Consider the following 22,235-nt stretch of genomic DNA (forward strand, 5'->3'; position numbering starts at 1 on the left):
ACTATGTCTATCATTATATAATTACCTTGCTTAAAGTTTCTTAAGTTTCTGTTTAATGTTTCTATAACTAATGAGTAACCTAAAGATACATCATCAAATTACAGTTTCAGATATTTCAAAATTGATACTGTATTTTATTATGATTCCAGTTATAATTTATATTTCCAAGCAAGTAAAAATTTGCTTTGAGATCCAAGAGAAATAACTGACAGACTAAATTTTCCTGCTAAAATTTACACAAATTACTCTAACTTTAAGCACTGCATTTATTTTTATAAATTTATTTTATTTATTTATTTTTGGCTGCATTGGGTCTTCGTTGCTGTGCATGTGCTTTCTCTAGTTGTGGTGAGCCAAGGCCACTCTTCGTTGCGGTACGCAGGCTTCTCATTGCAGTGGCTTCTCTTTGTTGCGGAGCATGTGCTCTAAGCTTGTGGGCTTCAGTAGTTGTCGCTCATGGGCTCCACAACACAGGCTCAGTGGTTGTGGCACACGGGCTTAGTTGCTCCACAGCATGTGGGATCTTCCAGGACCGGGGCTAGAAACCATGTCCCCTGCATGGGCAGGTGTATTCTTCCCACCAGGGAAGCCACAGCACTGCATTTTATACATTGCTTTTCTCCATCCCAGTGGTTTTCGTGGGAACCTTGTAAAAATGTATTCTTAATCACTTTATTATTAATTCATATCATTGCCTGGGAAATTTCCTAGGAAGTCAGTCAACTAAACAAGGAGGAATTTTTCAAAAACAGCCAATCTGAAAGTAGGCATAGAGGGAACTTTCCTCAATATAATAAAGGTCATATATGAGAAACCCACAGCCAACATCATCCTCAATAGTGAAAAACTGAATCCATTCCCACTAAGATCAGGAACAAGCCAAGGTTACCCACTGTCACCACTATTATTCAACACTGTTTTGGAAGCTTTAGCCACAGCACTCAGGGAAGAAAAACAAATAAAAGGAATCCAAATCAGAAAAAAAGAAGTAAAGCAGTCACGTTTGCAGATGACATGATACTATACATAGAGAATCCTAAAGATGCTCCCAGAAAACTACTAGAGCTAATCAATGAATTTGGTAAAGTTGCAGGATACAAAATAAATGCACAGAAATCTCTTGCATTCCTATACACTAATGATGAAAAATCTGAAAGTGAAATTAAGGACACTCCCATTTACCACTGCAACAAAAAGAATAAAATACCTAGGAATAAACCTACCTAAGGAGACAAAAAACCTGTATGCAGAAAACTATAAGACACTGATGAAAGAAATTAAAGATGATACAAATAGATGGAGAGATATACCATGTTCTTGGATTGGAAGAATCAACATTGTGAAAATGACTATACTACCCAAAGCAATCTACAGATTCAATGCAATACCTATCAAACTACCACTAGCATTTTTCACAGAACTAGAACAAAAAATTTCACAAGTTGTATGAAACACAAAAGACCCCGAACAGCCAAAGCAATCTTGAGAAAGAAAAACTGAGCTGGAGGAATCAGGCTCCCTGACTTCAGACTATACTACAAAGCTATAGTAATCAAGACAGTACGGTACTGGCACAAAAGAAATATAGATCAATGGAAGAGGATAGAAAGCGCAGAGATAAACCCACACACATATGGTCACCTTATTTTTGATAAAGGAGGCAAGAATATACAATGGAGAAAAGACAGCCTCTTCAATAAGTGGTGCTGGGAAAACTGGATAGCTACATGTAAAAGAATGAAATTAGAACACTCCTTAACACCATACACAAAAATAAACTCAAAATGGATTAAAGACCTAAATGTACACCAGACACTATCAAACTCTTAGAAGAAAACATAGGCAGAACACCCTATGACATAAATCACAGCAAGATCCTTTTTGACCCACCTCCTAGAGAAATGGAAATAAAAACAAAAATAAACAAATGGGACCTAATGAAACTTAAAAGCTTTTGCACTGCAAAGGAAACCATAAAGAATACAAAGAGACAACCCTCAGACTGGGAGAAAATATTTGCAAATGAAGCAACTGACAAAGATAACCTCCAAAATTTACAAGCAGCACATGCAGCTCAATATCAAAGAAACAAAAAACCGGATACAAAAATGGGCAGTAGACCTAAACAGACATTTCTCCAAGAGGACATAGAGATGGCCAACAAACACATGAAAGAATACTGAACATCATTAATCATTAGATAAATGCAAAACAAAACTACAATGAGGGCTTCCCTGGTGGCGCAGTGGTTGAGAGTCCGCCTGCCGATGCAGGGGACACGGGTTCGTGCCCCGGTCCGGGAAGATCCCACATGCCGCGGAGTGGCTGGGCCCGTGAACCATGGCCGCTGAGCCTGCGCGTCCGGAGCCCGTGCTCCGCAACGGGAGCAGCCGCAACAGTGAGAGGCCCGCATACCGCAAAAAAAAAAAAAAAACTACGATGAGATATCAGCTCACACAAGTCTGAATGGCCATCATCAAAAAATCTACAAACAATAAATGCTGGAGAGGGTGTGGAGAAAAGGGAACCCTCTTGCACTGTTGGTGGGAACGTAAATTGATACAGCCACTATGGAGAACAGTATGGAGGTTCCTTAAAAAATTAAAAATAGAACTACCATACAGCCCAACAATCCCACTACTGGGCATATACCCTGAGAAAACCATAATTCAAACAGAGTCACGTACCACAATGTTCACTGCAGCTCTATTTACAATAGCCAGGACATGGAAGCAACCTAAGTGTCCATGGACAGATGAATGGATAAAGAAGATGTGGCACATATATACAATGGAATATTACTGAGCCATAAAAAGAAACGAAATTGAGTTATTTGTAGTGAAGTGGATGGACCTAGAGACTGTCATACAGAGTGAAGTAAGTCAGAAAGAGAAAAACAAATACCATATACTAACACATATATATGGAATCTTAAAAAAAAAAAGTGGTCATGAAGAACCTAGGGGCACGACGGGAATAAAGACGCAGACCTACTAGAGAACAGACTTGAGGACACAGGGAGGGGAAGGGTAAGCTGCGACAAAGTGAGAGAGTGGCATGGACATATATACACTACCAAATGTAAAGCCCATAACTAGTGGGAAGCAGCCGCATAACACAAGGAGATCAGCTTGGTGCTTTGTGACCACATAGAGGGGTGGGATAGGAAGGGTGGGAGGGAGGGAGATGCGAGAGGGAAGAGATATGGGGATATATGTATATGTATAGCTGATTCACTTTGTTATAAAGCAGAAACTAACACACCATTGTAAAGCAATTACACTCCAATAAAGATGTTGAGAGATTGATTCAAGATGCAGAGTAGAAGCACGTGCTCTCACTCCCTCTTACAAGAACACCAGAATTACAACTAACTGCTGAAAAATCATTGACAGGAAGACACTGGAACTGACCAAAAAAGATACCCCACATCCAAAGACAAAGGAGACGCCACAGTGAGATGGTAGGAGGGGTGCAATCACAATAAAATCAAATCCCATAACTGCTGGGTGGGTGACTCACAAACTGCAGAAACATACACCACAGAAATCCACCCACTGGAGTGAAGATTCTGAGACCCATGTCAGGCTTCCCAATCTGGGGGTCTAGCAACAGGAGGAGGAATTCCTAGACAATCAGACTTTGAAGGCTAGTGGGATTTGACTGCAGGACTTCGACAGGACTGAGGGAAACAGAGACTCCACTCTTGGAGGGCACACACAAAGTAGCGTGCTCATCGGGACCCAAGGGAAGGAGCAGTGGCCCCATAGGAAACTGAACCAGACCTACCTGCTACATTTGGAGGGTCTCCTGCAGAGGCGGGGGTGGCTGTGTGTCATTGTGAGGACAAGGACACTGGCAGCAGAAGTTCTGGAAGTACTCCTTGGCGTAAGCCCTCCCAGAGTCTGCCATTAGCCCAACCAAAGAGCCCAGGTAGGCTCCAGTATTGGGTCCCCTCAGGCCAAACAACAAACAGGGAGGGAACCCAGCCCCACACATCAGCAGACAAGTGGATAAAAGTTTTACTGAGCTCTGCCCACCAAAGCAACAGCCAGCTCTACCCACCACCAGTCGCTCCCATCAGGAAACGTGCACAAGCCTCTTAGATAGCCTCATCCACCAAAGGGAAGACAGCAGAACAAGAAGAACTACAATCCTGCAGCCTGTGGAACAAACACCACATTCACAGAAAGGTACACAAGATGAAAAGGCAGAGGGCTATGTACCAGATGAAGGAACAAGATAAAACCCCCCAAAAAAACTAAATGAAGTAGAGATAGGCAACCTTCCAGAAAAAGAATTCAGAATAATGATAGTGAACGTGATCCAGGACCTTGGAAAAAGAATGGAGGCAAAGATCGAGAAGATGCAAGAAATGTTTAACAAAGATCTAGAAGAATTAAAGAACAAACAGAGATGAACAACACAATAACTGAAATGAAAAATATACAAGAATGAATCAATAGCACAATAACTGAGGCAGAAAAACAGATAAGTGACCTGGAAGACAGAATGGTGGAATTCACTGCTGCATAACAGAATAAAGAAAAAAGAATGAAAAGAAATGAAGACAGCCTAAGAGACCTCTGGGACAACATTAAAAGCAACAACATTCGCATTATATGGGTCCCAGAAGGACAAGAGAGAGAGAAAGGAAACAAGAAAATATTTGAAGAGATTATAGTTGAAAACTTCCCTAACATGGGAAAGGAAATAGCCACCCAAGTCCAGGAAGTGCAGTGAGTCCCATACAGGATAAATCCAAGGAGAAACACGCCGAGACACATAGTAATCAAATTGGCAAAAATTAAAGACAAAGAAAAATTATTGAAAGCAGCAAGGGAAAAACAACAAATAACATAAAAGGGAACTCCCATAAGGTTAACAGCTGATTTCTCAGCAGAAACTCCACAAGCCAGAAAGAAGTGGCATGATATATTTAAAGTGATGAAAGGGAAGAAACCAAGATTACTCTACCCGGCAAGGATCACATTCAGATTCGATGGAGAAATCAAAAGCTTTACAGACAAGCAAAAGCTAAGACGATTCAGCACCACCAAACCAGCTCTACAACAAATGCTAAAGGAACTTCTCTAAGTGGGAGAAGAAAAAGACCTACAAAAGCAAACCAAAAACAATTAAGAAAATGGTATAGGAACATACATATCAATAATTACCTTAAACATAAATGAAATAAATGCTCCAACCAAAAGACACAGGCTTGCTGAATGGATACAAAAACAAGACCCACATATATGCTGTCTACAAGAGACACACTTCAGACCCAGGGAAACATACAGAATGAAAGTGAGGGGATGGAAAAAGATATTCCATCCCCTGAAGTAGCTATACTCATAACAGATAAAATAGACTTTAAAATAGAGAATGTCACAAGAGACAAGGAAGGACACTACATAATGATCAAGGGATCAATCCAAGAAGAACATATAACAATTATAAATATATATGCACCCAACAGAGGAGCACCTCAATACATAAGGCAACTGCTAACAGCTCTAAAAGAGGAAATCGACAGCAACACAATAATAGTGGGGGACTTTAACACCTCACTTACACCAATGGACAGATCATCTAAACAGAAAATTAATAAGAAAACACAAGCTTTAAATGACACAATAGACCACACAGATTTAATTGATACTTATAGGACATTCCGTCCAAAAACCACAGATTAAACTTTCTTCTCAAGTGTGCACGGAACATTCTCCAGGATAGATCACATCCTGGGTCACGAATCAAGCCTCAGTAAATTTAAGAAAACTGAAATCATATCAAGCATCTTTTCTGACCACAACACTATGAGATTAGAAATCAATTACAGGGTAAAAAACGTAAAAAGCACAAACCCATGGAGGGGTTTCATCATCATATCACTGATGAATATAGATGCAAAAATCCTCAGCAAAATACTAGCAAACAGAATCCAACAACACATTAAAAGGATCATACACCATGATCAAGTGGGATTTATCCCAGGGATGCAAGGATTCTTCAATATACGCAAATCAATCAGTGTGATACACCATATTAACAAATTGAAGGAGAAAAACCATATGATCATCTCAATAGATGCAGAGAAAGCTTTTGACAAAATTCAACAGCCATTTATGATAAAAACTCTCCAGAAACTGGGCATAGAGCGAAACTACCTCAACATAAAAGAGGCCATATATGACAAACCCACAGCAAACATCATTCTCAATGGTGAAAAACTGAAAGCATTTCCTCTAAGATCAGGAACAAGAGAAGGATGTCCACTCTCACCACTATTATTCAACACAGTTTTGGAAGTCCTAGCCCCAGCAATCAGAGAAGAAAAAGAAATAAAAGGAATATAAATTGGAAAAGAAGTAAAACCGTCACTGTCTGCAGATGACATGATCCTATACATAGAGAATCCTAAAGATGCCACCAGAAAACTACTAGAGCTAATCAATGAATTTGGTAAAGTTGCAGGATACAAAATTAATGCACAGAAATCTCTTGCATTCCTATAAACTAATGATGAAAAATCTGAAAGAGAAATTAAGGGAACACTCCCATTTACCATTGCAACAAAAAGAATAAAATACCTAGGAATAAACCTACCTAGGGAGACAAAAGACCTGTATGTAGAAAACTATAAGACACTGTTGAAAGAAATTAAAGATGATACTGACAGATGGAGAGATATTCCATGTTCTTGGATTGGAAGAATCAATATTGTGAAAATGACTATACTACCCAAAGCAATCTACAGATTCGATGCAATCCCTATCGAACTACCAATGGTACTTTTTACAGAACCAGAACCAAAAATCTTAAAATTTGTATGGAAACACAAAAGACCCCGAATAGCCAAAGCAGTCTTGAGGGGAAAAAACGGAGCTGGAGGAATCAGACTCCCTGACTTCAGACTCTACTACAAAGCTACAGTAATAAAGACATTATGGTACTGGCACAAAAACAGAAATATAGATCAATGGAACAGGATAGAAAGCCCAGAGATAAACTCACACACCTACAGTCAACTAATCTATGACAAAGGAGGCAAGGATATACAATGGAGAAAAGACAGTCTCTTCAATAAGTGGTGCTGGGAAAACTGGACAGCTACATGTAAAAGAATGAAATTAGAAAACTTCCTAACACTATACACAAAAATAAACTCAAAAAGGATTAAAGACCTAAATGTACACCAGACACTGTCAAACTCTTAGAGGAAAACATAGGAAGAACACTCTTTGACATAAATCACAGCAAGATCTTTTTAGATCCACCTCCTAGAGTAATGGAAATAAAAACTAAATAAAAAAATGGGACCTAATGAAACTTAAAAGCTTTTGCAAAGCAAAGGAAACTACAAACAAGACAAAAAGACAACCCTCAGAATGGGAAAAATATTTGTAAATGAATCAATGGACAAAGGATTTATCTCCAAAATATATAAACAGCTCATGCAGCTCAATATTAAAAAAACAAACAACCCAATCCAAAAATGGGCAGAAGACCTAAATAGACATTTCTCCAAAGAGGACATACAGATGGCCAAGAAGCACATGAAAAGCTGCTCAACATCACTAATTATTAGAGAAATGTAAATCAAATCTACAATGAGGTATCACCTCATACCAGTTATAATGGCCATCAACAGAAAATCTACAAACAACAAATGCTGGAGAGGGTGTGGAGAAAGGGAACCCTCTTGCACTGTTGGTGGGAATGTAAATTGATACAGCCACTAAGGAGACCAGTATGGAGGTTCCTTAAAAAACTAAAAATAGAATTACCATATGACCCAGCAATCCCACTACTGGGCATATACCCAGAGAAAACCATAAATCAAAAAGACACATGCACCCCAATGTTCATTGCTGCGTTATTTACAATAGCCAGGTCAAGGAAGTAACCTAAATGCCCATTGACAAAAGAATGGATAAAGAAGATGTGGTACATATATGCAATGGAATATTAGTCATAAAAAGGAACGAAATTGGGTCATTTGTAGAGACGTGGATGAATCTAGAGACCGCCATACAGAGTGAAGTCAGAAGAGAAGAACAAATATCGTATATTAACACATATATGTGGAACCTAGAAAAATGTTACAGATGAACCAGTTTGCAGGGCAGATATAGAGACACAGATGTAGAGAACAAATGTATGGACACCAAGGTGGAAAGCAGCGGGGGTGGGGGTGGGGGGTGTGTGATGGATTGGGAGATTGGAATTGACATGTATACACTGGTGTGTATAAAATGGAAGACTAATAAGAACCTGCTGTATAAAAAAATAAATTAAATAAAATTCAAAAAAAAACAAAAAAAGCATTTATAGTTTTGGCTTGCACATTCGGTGACCCCACCTGGAGTCTAATTTTGACTTTGATGTGAGATAGTAAGCTAAATTTATCTTATGTCCCTGCACTATTTAATTAGCCCATCCATTTGTTGTAATCCCACCTCTGCAATAAATAAATGTCCACTTAAAAAAAAATACCAATCTGTTATTATACTGTTCCTTACCTTAAAAGTGCTCTCCTTTGAGGGGCAAAGTTCAAATATGAGCCAATGGCTATGCATCAAGTCAGTGCCAACATGTGGTCAACTTCCGCCCCTCAATACCACAGAGAATAAAAGGTCCAAGAAGGCCAAGGAGAGTTCATTGAGACAGAAGCAAATACAGCATGGTCACAGGCCACAAGCATTTTACAGCTCCCCAAAGACAGCCTGACCAGCATGTGAAATAGTCAACTTCCTGCTTGTTTGTCACAAAAGTTTACTCAAATAATAATGGTAACCAGGGGGGTTAAATTTTTGTGTATTTGTGTACTTATGTCCAAATTGTAAGCTCGCTGAAGAAAAAGCAGACATATGTACTTGATGAAGGTAGGCACCAGATCCCTTTCTATTCCAGAGATGGAGGACCCAGGCCTGACACTGGTGACAGAGGCCTATGGTGATGTCTGTCCACTGTCCATGGGGAATGAACATGCCCAGTGCAGTACCTGAAATCCGGAATCCTGCCAAGTCACCTTCTCCAGTTCCAGAAAACTATCTCCCTCACTACCTACCCTGCCCCATACACACACATATACACACCACTGTCCTACCTCCACAAAATAAATTAAGGCAGACCACACTAACACTACCAGAGTCCATGCTTTTCTTACTCATCTTAGAGGAAGTTGTTTCTCACATGTCAGTATAAGATTATACAATTCTTACCTTAAGTTTTTCAAACAGCTTTATTCTCATTTCTAGACCTTGCTTCTTGATTTCTTTTTCTCTGTGTTGTCTCTTCATCAATATCTTATCAAGCCTCTTCATCTTCTGAATAGCGTCTTGAAGTTGAGAATCTAATTCTTTTATTTCAGATTCATCTATATATGTTGAAAGTAGGAATGAGCTTGAAGTTTAGTAAAATCATAAAGCCTTTTCCTTCTTGTTTTGTTTTTACTATTTGTTCTTTCATTCAACAAATGTTTATGGCTGATGGTAATAACTAACACTGGTGTCATGTATCTTGGTTTACAAGGTGCTTTCACATATTTTTTTCACATAATTATCTAACAACCCTGTGAAACAGACATTTACCTCTATTTTACAGTTGAGATAACTGGGTCCTTTCAAATAGCTAATAAATTATAGCACTGAATTCAGAAGTGGATCTCGTATGATTTTAAATCCCAAATTCTTTCTCCTTCATTCTGCTATACTTTCTATATTCATAACTAACAAATAAAGAATAAGACAAAGACCCTATCCTAAAGCTGCTTCAGACTAACTGAAAGAGAAGTCACGTACACAAATAGCTACAGTAAAATGTAGCATGTCATAGAGACAAAGAGTGATTCCAACGTGTTAGAAACAAATTCAGAAAAGTACACAGTGTATCTTAACACCTTTAATCTATGCCTCTCCCATTTGTTCTATTTTCCTAAAGTACCTAAAAATGTTCTTGAATTGTGGATAATTGATAGTAACTTATTTGAAATTAGGAACTCTTTAGAACTTCTGTCATTCAAGTTTTAACTTACCATTATGAATAATAATATTAATAATTATCATTATTATTAATCATAATATTAATAATAGCAGCTAACATTTATAGAGTTACCTGATAGGCACAGTCTTAAGTGCTTTTTTACATTCATTATCTCATGTAATCTTCACCGTAAACCAGCAAGATGGTATATTGTAACGGAGTTACATATATGTCCGAGATATATCATCTTATAACTAGTAAATGCCAGAGTCAGTTTCCACCCGATCTGTCTGACTGCAGAGCCAAAGCTCTTCACCACCAGGAGATACTTCCTCTGTAAGGTCTGATGAAAGATGATAATCTGGCAATGAGCATAAATGCTCAAGTTCTAAAGTCTCAGCCACCCCAGCTTAGATCATTAGAAATGGCATATTATGCAAAGAAAAGCCAAGTTTTGCAACTTTTGAAAATACAGAGCCCAGTGATGTTTCCCTATAATGTATATCACTTCTTCTTAAAAGAAAAGGAGATATGTTTCGAGGGAATAAGCTTAGCCAAAAACAATACTAATCTTACTAATAAGGAGACCCTACGAATCATATGGCTCACGTACATCGAATGCAACAGCCTCTAGTTCTAATTCCCAACCACCAGCCCTAGCATTCTCAGGCCCCATTGTACATGGGTGGTCTATCCAGCAGGCATTTTGAAGTAACTCTTGCAGTACGGAAACAGTATAAACAAATACACTGTAAATGGGGCCAATAGCTAATCTCAACTCTAATACCTTGTTTCCTAATAACTGTAATCCTGAGTGACCTGGCCCTAGAGCTGATCTCATCCCAAACATACTCTAAATCAGCAGTTCACAAAGTTTATAAGCTCAGCTTCCCTTTACAGTTTATAAATTATGGAGAACCCAAAGTACCTTTTGTTTATGTGAGTTACATCTATTGATAATTACCATATTAGAAATCAAAACTGAAAAACATTATATGTGTTTATTTATTCATTTAAAAATAATTAACATGGTATTACTAATTACATGCTAATATAAATACAGCACTTTTATAACAACCAAATTTTCCAAAAAAAATACTGAGAAGAATGGCAATATTTTAAATTTCTAGTATCTGGATTAACAGAAGACAGCTGGATTCTCACCTCTGCTTCAAAGCCAATCTATTGTAATCTGTTACTCAGTTAAAGTATTGACTGTATGAAGAAAATCTGGCCTCGTACAGTAGTTGGAAAGGGGAGGAGAAATTTAATACCCTTTTCAGATAATTGTGGATATTCTTCCTTGATACTCATATCAAAACTGGACAAGGGGTAGTTTCTTAAAGGTTAGTTGTAATGTGAAATCTGTAACCCTATCGGTGAGCTTTTTGTATTTGTTCCATAAATCCATGGATCTATCTTTCATTTGAATGGATCTTTTATCCTGCATTGCTTATTTGGAAAATAGTGGTTCACTGAATTATGAAGACCTTCAAATATTAATGATTTCAGTATACAATATGAAAAAATCACATGTGTTAATACTGTCACCAATTTTTATCAGAAAAGTCTAAGTACTGGGAAGCTGTAAAGCTCATGTTGACATACACAAATTTTCCAAGATTCTAATTTTTCACTTGAAAGCTGAAATTTTATCATTGACATAAAATACTGTCAGTTGTTTTCCTTGAAATAACAGGCCCAGTTCATTTTTTTTTAAATGTCTGCCAAATATCTAAGTCTGAATGATAATAGATGATCTGTCACTCATTCTTTCTAGTAAAAATGGTGTCCCATTAAAAAGTGGCCAGTTCAGCTCTCAACTTAAATTATCACACCAGTACTTTTCCTCAACACAAACTTCACATTTTGGCACACAGCAGAATCGCTGTATATGTACCTACCATTTCACCACACAGGATATTAAAAAGATGTGTACTCAAAGGTCAAGATTAAATAGAATTTAAATTTTTTACTGCTCCATCAAGGCCATTCTTGCGTGACACTGGCTATTTCTTTTCTCTGCCCATGCCAGGTCTTGAAGAACACAATGACTATTAGTACAATTTGGTGCCATTCATTGTCTTGATTCATGCTAAAGCACCAGCAATTTTACCCACCATTGCTTTTGTCCCATCAGTGAAACCAACAATTCAGTGGGCAAAAAGGCAAACAGGGGCTTTCCTGGTGGCGCAGTGGTTGAGAGTCCGCCTGCCGATGCAGGGGACACGGGTTTGTGCCCCAGTCCGGGAAGATCCCACATGCCGCGGAGCGGCTGGGCCCGTGAGCCATGGCCGCTGAGCCTGTGCGTCTGGAGCCTGTGCTCCGCAACGGGAGAGGCCACGACAGTGAGAGGCCCGCATACCGCAAAAAAAAAAAAAAAAAAAAAAAGGCAAACAGCATTATTTCAATATTACAATGAATCATATCACTGATATATCAGTATTATGATGAAAGTAGTTTTGACTTTGCAGAGTTCCTAAAAGGGTCTCAGGGCCCAGGGCTCTTTCAGTCCATGTTTTGAGAACTGCTGTTCTAATTCACTCTGACCAGTATTAATTAATACCAGTATTAATACCCATGAAATAATGGAGTCTCTTAAAATCCAGAAGTTATTAAGATCAGATGGGATTATCCCTTAAAAGGCATTTATAAATTACAGGATATATTCTACTGTACAATTTTCAAAAAGATCAATAAATCATGTCATAAAATGCAGAAATACTTCCTACTTGATTAATGTAAAATGACTACAATAACAATTTTATTAAATGACATATTTTATTATTTTTCTAAGTGTATTTAAGAACTCTTAATATTCTTATAAATGAAAACTGGTGATTTGCTTGCTCACAAAAAAGTCTCTTTTTTTTTATTATTTCTACTTAGCAGATAAAATAAATATGTAATTCTAATATTTTAACTATAGCATCAGTAATTATCATTAGCCAATCACCACCAAGTGATTATCCTACCTGAACATTCAGGGATTATCTGATGCTGAACCAAGTTCGAATTTTCATCTGATCCCTCTTCAGCCAGTTTTATTTCCTCAGAGTAGTTTTCCCCTTTATCATCATTACTGTTTCTACCTTCCTCTGTATTACTACTGCCTTCTGAGTGGCCTTCTTTACCAGAGTTCAGATTGATTGCAGTATCAACCTAAAAATTATTTCCAAAGAAACAGTTTTCAAAAGTAAAAGTAAAAAAAAAAATTTTTTAATTTTAAATTTCTAGACTATTTTAACTCTAATGTAAGTATATGTGAGGACATATATATATATATGTATATATATAGTAGCATTATATATGTATATATATAGTAGCATTAAATGAGTAAAATTATATATATGTATATATATAGTAGCATTATATATATGCTACTATATATTATTAGTAGCATTAGTAATATTATTATATATCATTATACATATACATTATATAGCATTAGTAATATTATTATATATTATTATACATATACATTATATATGTATATATATAGTAGCATTAAATGAGTAAAATTATATATATGTATATATATAGTATATGCTATACATTATATATATGTATATATATAGTAGCATTAAATGAGTCTAGAAATATGACACTTAATTAAATGTAATTTAAATACACAATTAAATTTAATAACATTTGCACCAAAGTAATATGTACCACTCTCCAGCAATTTCTAGCAATAATAGAGAAGGGTCAGGAATCAGTCCCAAAGAGAACTGCTCTCTGCCAAGCTCTGGGGTTGAAGCATGATGGCCCCTGCTCTCTGAGCTTACCCTCAGATGGAGAGTGAAGGGTCTAGAGCTGGGCTGTCCAATACAATAGCCACTCGCCACACGTGGCTACTGAACAGCTGCAAAGTTAACAGGCTGAACTGCGACATGCTTCTAATGGAGTTCTTCAAATCATAACCATGTGCTTTGCTGCATAAATTATTTTTACACTATTCACAGTTTTTCTATTTCATTTTGGTTTCTCTTTCCATTTTAGCAAAGTTCATTTTGAATACACCAGTTTGGTGCAGCTGTGTTTTCCTGAGAGAGAACAAGAAAAGACATCCATGGCTGCACCAGGAAAAAACGGACATCATAGGGCCCTGAGGGCTGTGCTTGGCAATAAGAGTCACAGTGGAGGTGAACACAGCCCATGGGAGAGGCAAAACCTCAGGGACAGCAGGTCAGCCACTGCTGAGACGAGTACCTTTCTCCTCCAACGGAGGGACTGTCTGCTCCAGCCCTTCAGGGGTCAGCCCTTGGAGGCTTTTATGGTCATGGTCCACACCCCACCACTGTAATCTGTGCGCCCTTGTGAATCTCCAGGACAGAAGATAGATGGTGCTGAGAATTAAACTGTCAGGGACACAGGACTGCATGAGCATCTATGTTCACCTAAACTAGGACATAAGCCCCAGCAGAAATGAGCTGAGCCAGTGGTATAAAAATCATAGCCGACATTGACTGAGGCATTACTATTAGCCAGGTCCTGTGCTAAGTACTTTAGACACACTACCTCGTTCACGCCTCACAATGATACAGGCATTACTACCCGGATATAACAGAGAAGAAAACAGATCCAGTATGGAATGAAACTAGTGGAGACCCAATTTATAATAAGCAAAACAATGCTTACTTTATGTGATCTTGGAGGTGTTAAAGGTTCCCTGTTGAAAAATATTCTTCTGTCAAAGACAGGGTAAAGCCTAAAATTCCATAATATCCAGTAAATCCTTAAGGCTATACAGTTCTGTGAAAATGCTGAAATTGCTAGGAGAGGTCACACGAGCCCTGTCAGTAATTTATATCTTGGCATAAATGAATCTAGCTGACCTTTCCCTGAGAATGGGTTTTTATACAGGGGAAACATAAGTAGACATTAGCAACATACTCGGATACCACACTTCAGGATACACAAAGATCTTTCATATATATCATCCCATATGACCCTAACTCTTAGGATGAGTGGGAAGCAATGAGGCAGAAAAAGATGAAACTAGAGAACAAAAGGCAAATATTGCCCATTTCACAATTTTACCCGTAGTTCCCCACCCCACTAGCACCAACCATCTCCCCCATCCCGTTGCCCACTGGCCTCTCTATTCCCAGCCCTCCTCATCTTCTACCCTGTGGCCTAAGTGTATGATTTTTCTTTCTTCTTCATTCTCAAAGCCACATTCAATCTCCATTTTTCATTGCTCTGTGTCCCCCACTTCATACCTCCATGTTAGTCCAGGAAAGGTAAATAGCCTATAAAAACCCTTCCTAGCAATTAGATCCCTACCTGAAAGCCATGAGATTTTTACACCAATTCCAACTATTGGCTCATTCAAGAAAAATATTCAGAAGTAAAAATAAACCAAAATTCTTAGAATGAGAAATATATCATTACTACAGAAATTTCATTAAAACTCTAGCATTTTAAACTCACTTTCTGCTATACAGAAATTTGGGGTAAGAAATTAATAAAAGACAAATAAGCAATAAAATTAATCAAAATACCAGGATTTATTTATTATTTAGACAATGTAAAAGGTTTTATAGACATTGAATCATTTGCAGTCAGCAGTCAACCTGCAGCATACCTGTGGCTTTCTTCCGCAACCTAAGGCGAAACTTACTGATTTTCCATGAATTTGATTAAGACAAATCACAACTTTTAGGAAGTCTTGCTTTTGCTCTAAGTATCAAAGTCCCTGTTGGTTAATAAATATGCTAGAGTTTGACCTATAGGTTAGTAGGTTCAAATAAAATCTGACTTGAAGTGATTACTGATATTTCACTTTTAAAAAAGCCTTGAAGTAATATTAATCTATGTTTTAAAACATGTGTGTCAATATTGTGAAGTTGCTACTTAAAAAAAAATCATCACCCAGGAATATGGAAGCAGAAATACTAATGCTTTGCTACCCTAATATCTGTCAGGTCTTTGTATATTACCCTACCTACATAAAATGGTAAAACTGTCGTTCTAAATTTGTTGAACACGTATTATGTGAATACCTACTATGTGCCCGACTTTACACTGAATCCTGTGAATAAAAACATGGGAAGGACTAACCAATTAGGTTAAAGAATTGAGGTCAATTAGCTAAGATGTACTGAATACCTACTAGGTGCTAGTCACTTCTAAAACCTGTAGATATTTCATCTCATTTTATCCTCAAAACATGCCTATGGGGTGGATAGTATTATTACACCTTTGAACAGATGAGGAAACTGGCACAGAGAATTGAAGTAGTTTGCCCAAAATCACATAAAATGTGGTCATCAGAGCCTATTTTGAACCATGACTCCAGAGTTTAGGTTTATAGTCACAAAGCTTGAGACTAAAGAATCTAAAATTGTTTTTAGATTCCAGTTTGGGCTATATGGAAAACTGAATAAACTGAAACCTTCCATCTACTTACAAATGCATAGGTAAGTTCACAAGAACCCTGGGGAAACTGCCAATGGACAGAGATTAAAAGGAAAGTGAAAGCTGAAATAGGAACCTTGTAAATCCTTAAAGCAGCTGCCCTGGTGGGGGTGGGGTAGGAGCAACAAGGACAGGCAAATGAGGATGTGCTGGCCTCAGAAAGCTATGGGCTTGGGCTTTAACACCCACACAGAGCTAAGAAACTAAGCCTTGGGACCATGCAAGACAAGATGGAGAGGAACCTTCCCTCTCCTGCTCCATGAAGCTGGATCCCTCAAAAAGGTGCCTCCTTGGTGAGAGGGCAGACTAGAAAAGTATATCTATCCAAAAGCACAGGATACAAACAAAAAATGTGTCTGGGTTCCAAGTGGGAAATCGTCTTCCCTGAGAATGTGCAACCACAGGGTCATGCTTCATGTGGGTTTGGATTCCAATTTATGTTATTCATATCCTCTGGAATGCTTAAAGATGAAAAATTAGCACACACACAAAAAAAAGATTCATGCCAGTGACATCTCTGAGGCATTTGGTAGAAGCAAACAGAAACTTGCTCTGGAAGGTATAGTTGCTCTGGAAGGTATAGTTTATCAGGCTCCATAAAATTCCCAAAATTAAAACTTTCATTCTAAAAGGCCAAAAGCCATGAATACATGACCAATAATAAGCAAGAATCAGAATAAACAAAAGAACTTAAGATATTAAAAAGCTGATAAAGATAATCATATAAATAGTTTTAATGGGTATAAAAAAAGAACCCCAAAAAACACAAGATCAAGGTATTACAAAGAACAGATGGATTTGAAAATAAACTAAAATGAACTTCAAGAAATTAAAAATACATCATTAAGCTTAAAAATTCAATGGATGGATTAAAGAGCAGATTTGACATAGTATAAGAAAGAATTCCAAAATTAGAAAATGTTAAAAATTCCCCAGCATGAAGCACAGAGAAATAAATGAATTAAAAAAAAATTTTTTTAAGAGACATGAAGGATAGAAAAGAAAGGTTCAACAGACATTTAACTGCACTTTGAGGATGATAAAATAGAAAAAAAATGCAGGCAATATTTGAAACATGTGAAAACACAATGGCTAAGAAGTAAAAAAAAAAAAAATGAAACATACAAATCCTTATATTGAAGAAGTACTAGTTTCCAGAAAGATAAATAAGTCCATACCTAGGTGAATAATAGTAGATACCAAAGACACAGGGAAAAAAAATAAAGCAACCAGAGGAAAATATCTAAACTAGACAACCCACACTGGAATGAATATTGGGTTTACAAAAGCCTTCTCACTGGCAACAAGAGAGGCCACAAGTATCTAAAACATAAAACTATAAAACTTTCAGAAGAAAAACAGGAAAAAACCTTTGGGAATTTGTGTTAGACAATGCGTTCTTAGATATAACCAAAAAACACAATCCTCAAAAGAAAAAAAAATTGATAAATTGCACTTAAAATTTTAAATGCTCTTTAAAAGACAGTTAAAAGAATGAAAAGTCAAGCTATAGACTGGGAGAAAATATTTGCAAATCATATATCTGAGAAAAAACTCTATCTAGAATATATAAAGAACTCTCAAAAGTCAACAATAAGTAAACAAACACAACTTAGAGTATAAGTCAGAAAAACAAATATTGTATATTAACCCATATATGTGGAATCTAGAAAAATGGTACAGATGAACCGGTTTGCAGGGCAGAAATAGAGCCACAGGTGTAGAGAACAAACGTATGGACACCAAGGGGGGAAGCTGGGGGCGGTGGGATCAACTGGGAGATTAGGATTGACATATATACACTAATATGTATAAAATAGGTAACTAATGAGAACCTGCAGTATAGCACAGGGAACTCCACTTCGCTGTACAGTAGAAACTAACACATTGTAAAACAACTATACCCCAATTAAAAAAAATTTTTTTGAACATACACTTTCCAAAAAAGATATGTGGATTGCAAATAAGCACATAAAAATATACTTAACATTATTAGTCACCAAGGAAATTCGAGTTAAAACCACAATGAAATACTACTGTATACCTATTAGAATGGCTTAAAAAAAAAAACTGACAATATCAACTGCTGATGAGGATGCAAAGCAGACGGAACTCTCATACATTTCTGGTGGGAATAGAAAACAGTTTGACAGTTTCTTATAGTTAAACATACACTTACCATACAACCCAGAAATCCCACTCCTAGGTATTTACCCGAGAGAAGTAAAAACCTATTTCCCACCACATCCCCAAAATCAGTATGCAAATATTTACAGCAGCCTTATTCATAATCACCAAAATCTGCAAACAACCCAAATGTTCCTGACTGGGGAATGAATAAGCAACCTGTGGTTTACCCACACAATGGAACAGTACTAGCCATAAAAAGGCTTGAACTACTGATACAAGCAACAACATAGATGTGTCTCAAATGTACTGTGTCAACAGACAAAAGCCAGATGCAAAAGCTACGTATTTTTTTTTTAATTCCATTCATATGGAATGGAATTAAACCTTCTGGAAAAGGAAAAGCTATTGGGACAGAGAACAGATCAGGAGTTTCCAGGGATTAAGAGTAGAAGAGATTGTTTATAAAGGGGCAGCATGAGGGAATTGAGAGGTAATGATGGAACTGTTCTATATCTTGATTGTGATAGTATCACTCTACACATTTGCCAAACTCAGAACTATACACCAGAAAAGAGTGAATTTTACAGTATGTAAAATTTTTAAATTAGAAGCAAAGAAGTCAATGAGATACAATGTTAATAGATGGGAAGATTTAATATCATGAAGTTAGAAATTCTCTCCAAATTAATCTATAAATTCAAAGCAATTTTAATCAAAACCCCAACAGTATTTTTCACAGGACTTGAAGTGTTCTGAAATATAAAAACAACAAAAAGCCAAGAATAGCTAGGACAGTCCTAGAAAAGAATATGATGGGAAGACCCATCCCACCAGATATCAAGAATTATTACAATGCTACAAGATTTAACACACAGTATAGTAATAATGCAGGATTAGATGAAACAAAACAGAAACTGTATTTTACAAAGCTGCTTGCAGGTTGGGTTCTGGATACATATTAGTTTCATCCAAATAGGTACATCTGCACAAAAGTTTCACCACAGAAATGAGGTAGAAGCCATCTTGCTAAGGTCCTGATACGAAATTGACAAGAAATATCAAAGGCAGTCATCTCTACACGTCTAGTCACCAGTTTTGTGGTTCTGAGGGATGTGTAGCAGTGTCAGAAGCAGCAACAGAAAAGCAGCAGCTTTCAGATCTCTGGATTTTGGATATGGTGGTGTGACCTGGGAACCAATAATCCAAAGGAAGTCCCCTCGCATGGTTTCACTGGCCTTCCATTGATTTTTGAGGAACTGAATTTCTTGTATTCAATCCCTTTCTGCTGGAAATGTCTAGAAGGCTTTCTATTTCCAGCATTAAATCATGATAGACAAAAACTCTAAGAGTTTCATAATGCAGAGTCTAGTGCATAAGTCAAAAGAATAAGTGAGAAAGGCTTCACAGACTTGCAAGAAAATTTTTCACCATAAATTTCAAAATTTTTGTTTCCCACAACCTTAAAATAAATTATCCCCCATCACAGAGGGAAAAACAGATTCTTTAAAAAACGTCAAGCTTAGATATTTTAAGAAAAGAAAAAGAGACCAGGTAATGTACCTACTAAACATATACCATGTGGTTTTTATCCAAACTCTATTTTTTAAATTACTGAATATTTTTCATAATAAGTCAATGGTGGCATAGTAGATGTTGGAATACAAAGCTTTCTTATGAAAGAAGAAAAGTTAATAAATGAGCATTAACAAAGTACAATCGTGAAAAAATAAGCCATAACTCCCCCCCAAGAAAAAAGAGGAGAAGGTAAAGAAGGAAACAGTATTTTCACATTAAATGATCTAAAGTAAAATCCAAGAAATCTATGAGTGCTCCCAGAACACACCCTTTAAAGATGAACCTTAGAATGGGATGTTAACAACAGCCTTGGTTTATCAATTGCTAGAGATCAGAAGAAGTAGTTTATATCATTTCTAAACAGCATAGTACCTTGAAGGATGCTGGTTCCGGTGAGAGCACCTCCAAAGAAGCATTTGAACCTCTGCTCCCATGACGTGTTCTTGAATTTGAGGCTGGTTTTGAAATTCCATCTAAGTTTCCCTTTATAATATCCATTGATCTCCTGAAACAAACAAACAAAATTTCAAGCAAGTTATGACTTGTATGTTTAAATGTTTCATCAGTGTTAATAGGCAGTGAACTCAGAGCCTTTGTTATAAGGATTATGTCACTACCAAAGTCACAGTACCCCAATTCCATCAAAAGATGTCTGTGTCCATGGATCATTACATCTTATGTCACCATAGGTGGAAAAAACATGCTGCCAGGATGTCAGATTCTGAAAGTGGCTATAAAAGAATGCAGACGTGAACACCATCTCAATGGCCTTCTGTGCCTCCAAGAGAAACAGTTACTGTGGCCTTGGCCTAAGAAGACACTTACGGAGCACCACACCCCTCGGCCAAGATTCATGCTTCATCGTAATAATCTGCCAAGGCCTCTACTTTCTTCGGGTTTTACCTTCCTTATTCTAGCTCAGCCTTCAGCCGGGGCTCCCTCTCAGCTCTGATTTTTCCTCTCCTCCTTGGTACTGCATTTTCATGGAGTACTTATCTCCAGATGACCACACTCTTCTATCAACCCTCCCCTTCTAAAACCCATGATTCTACTTCTGCCTTGAAACAACAGAGAACTGAACCTACTCTCTCTACTAGAGGACCGGCTTTCACTATCCGGATACACATTGCCAATCTCTCTATTTTTCATGTGAGACCATCCACAAGACTCTCACCAGTCTGGCTGCTCTATTCCTAGGACTATTTCCTGAAGCAGGAAATATTAGGCAGGATGGTTTAAACTAGTGGGAAAACTTGGGCACTGCTGGCACTTTGCTCCTTCCAAACTGTGCCCTTGGTCAGGACCATTCCAAATATGTTCAGTAATGCTCGGGGTATCATGCATGCCAAATAAAGTGGAAGAAAGAGAGAGAATTTCATAGTTTGACTTCTCAATACTTAGCTTTACATGTGAATGGATATCTTCCAACAAATCCTTTCCTAAATTCCTATCAATTATAAATTAAACCATTTCTCTCATAACAGAATGAAGAAAGGCAATTGCCTCTGGCCCAGCAAGTGTAACAATGTCCATTTCTTACCCTAAAAAATGACTCATCTTTCTTTCTTTTTTTGAACAGCTGAGGCAGAGTCCAAGGAAGCTTTGGACACAGGAGGAAGCCCAATCACGAACAACCCCATGCTCCTCCAAGGCACCCAGAGCAGTAATATGATTTACCCTCCAACCATTCAGTGTGCCAAAGCTGAGGCTTAAAGGACAGTAGGTCAACTCTTTCCATCTCAGTAAATGAAAAAGGCAGTGATCTCAACATTACTCAAACTCTGCAAAAGGGTTTTTGGCTCACTCAGGAAGGCACTGACATTATTATTGTGGGATGACGGATCGCCCTGGCCCGTCACGTCACCATCAAAAAGCTTAAGTCACTGAAAGGCCAAATGTCTTGTAATGCCCTAAACAGCCTGTCAGGGGAGACTTATTGTGGCTAACAGAGGGAGCAATGAGATGGAAGCCTGTGCAGAGCCAGTATAATACATGTCAATAAAGGGAGAGGCACAGGGAACCACCAATGGCATGGATCAACTAAAAGGCTCCAGAAATCTTTAGATTAGTTTTAGAAATAGGTCTGTTCTATTATGTTTGCTCATGAAAATAATAAATAA

At 37.5% G+C, this 22,235-nt stretch overlaps 1 protein-coding gene across 1 annotated transcript in view; it reads right to left on the bottom strand.

Annotated features, from left to right (window-relative positions):
* Nucleotides 1-20,613, bottom strand: part of FSIP1 (fibrous sheath interacting protein 1) — a gene marked incomplete at its 5' end in the record, with an annotated part of 194,526 nt that extends 173,913 nt beyond the window's left edge. The window contains 3 exons of the mRNA XM_082848644.1: nucleotides 9,228-9,382; nucleotides 12,963-13,149; nucleotides 20,488-20,613. Of these exons, the coding sequence (XP_082704770.1) occupies nucleotides 9,228-9,382; nucleotides 12,963-13,149; nucleotides 20,488-20,613 (468 nt within the window). The remainder of the gene's footprint in view (nucleotides 1-9,227; nucleotides 9,383-12,962; nucleotides 13,150-20,487) is intronic.
* Nucleotides 20,614-22,235: the final 1,622 nt, after the last annotated feature.

The sequence above is a fragment of the Leucopleurus acutus genome (assembly GCF_964270905.1).
Source record: "Leucopleurus acutus genome assembly, chromosome: 1".
Taxonomy (NCBI): Eukaryota; Metazoa; Chordata; class Mammalia; order Artiodactyla; family Delphinidae; genus Leucopleurus; species Leucopleurus acutus.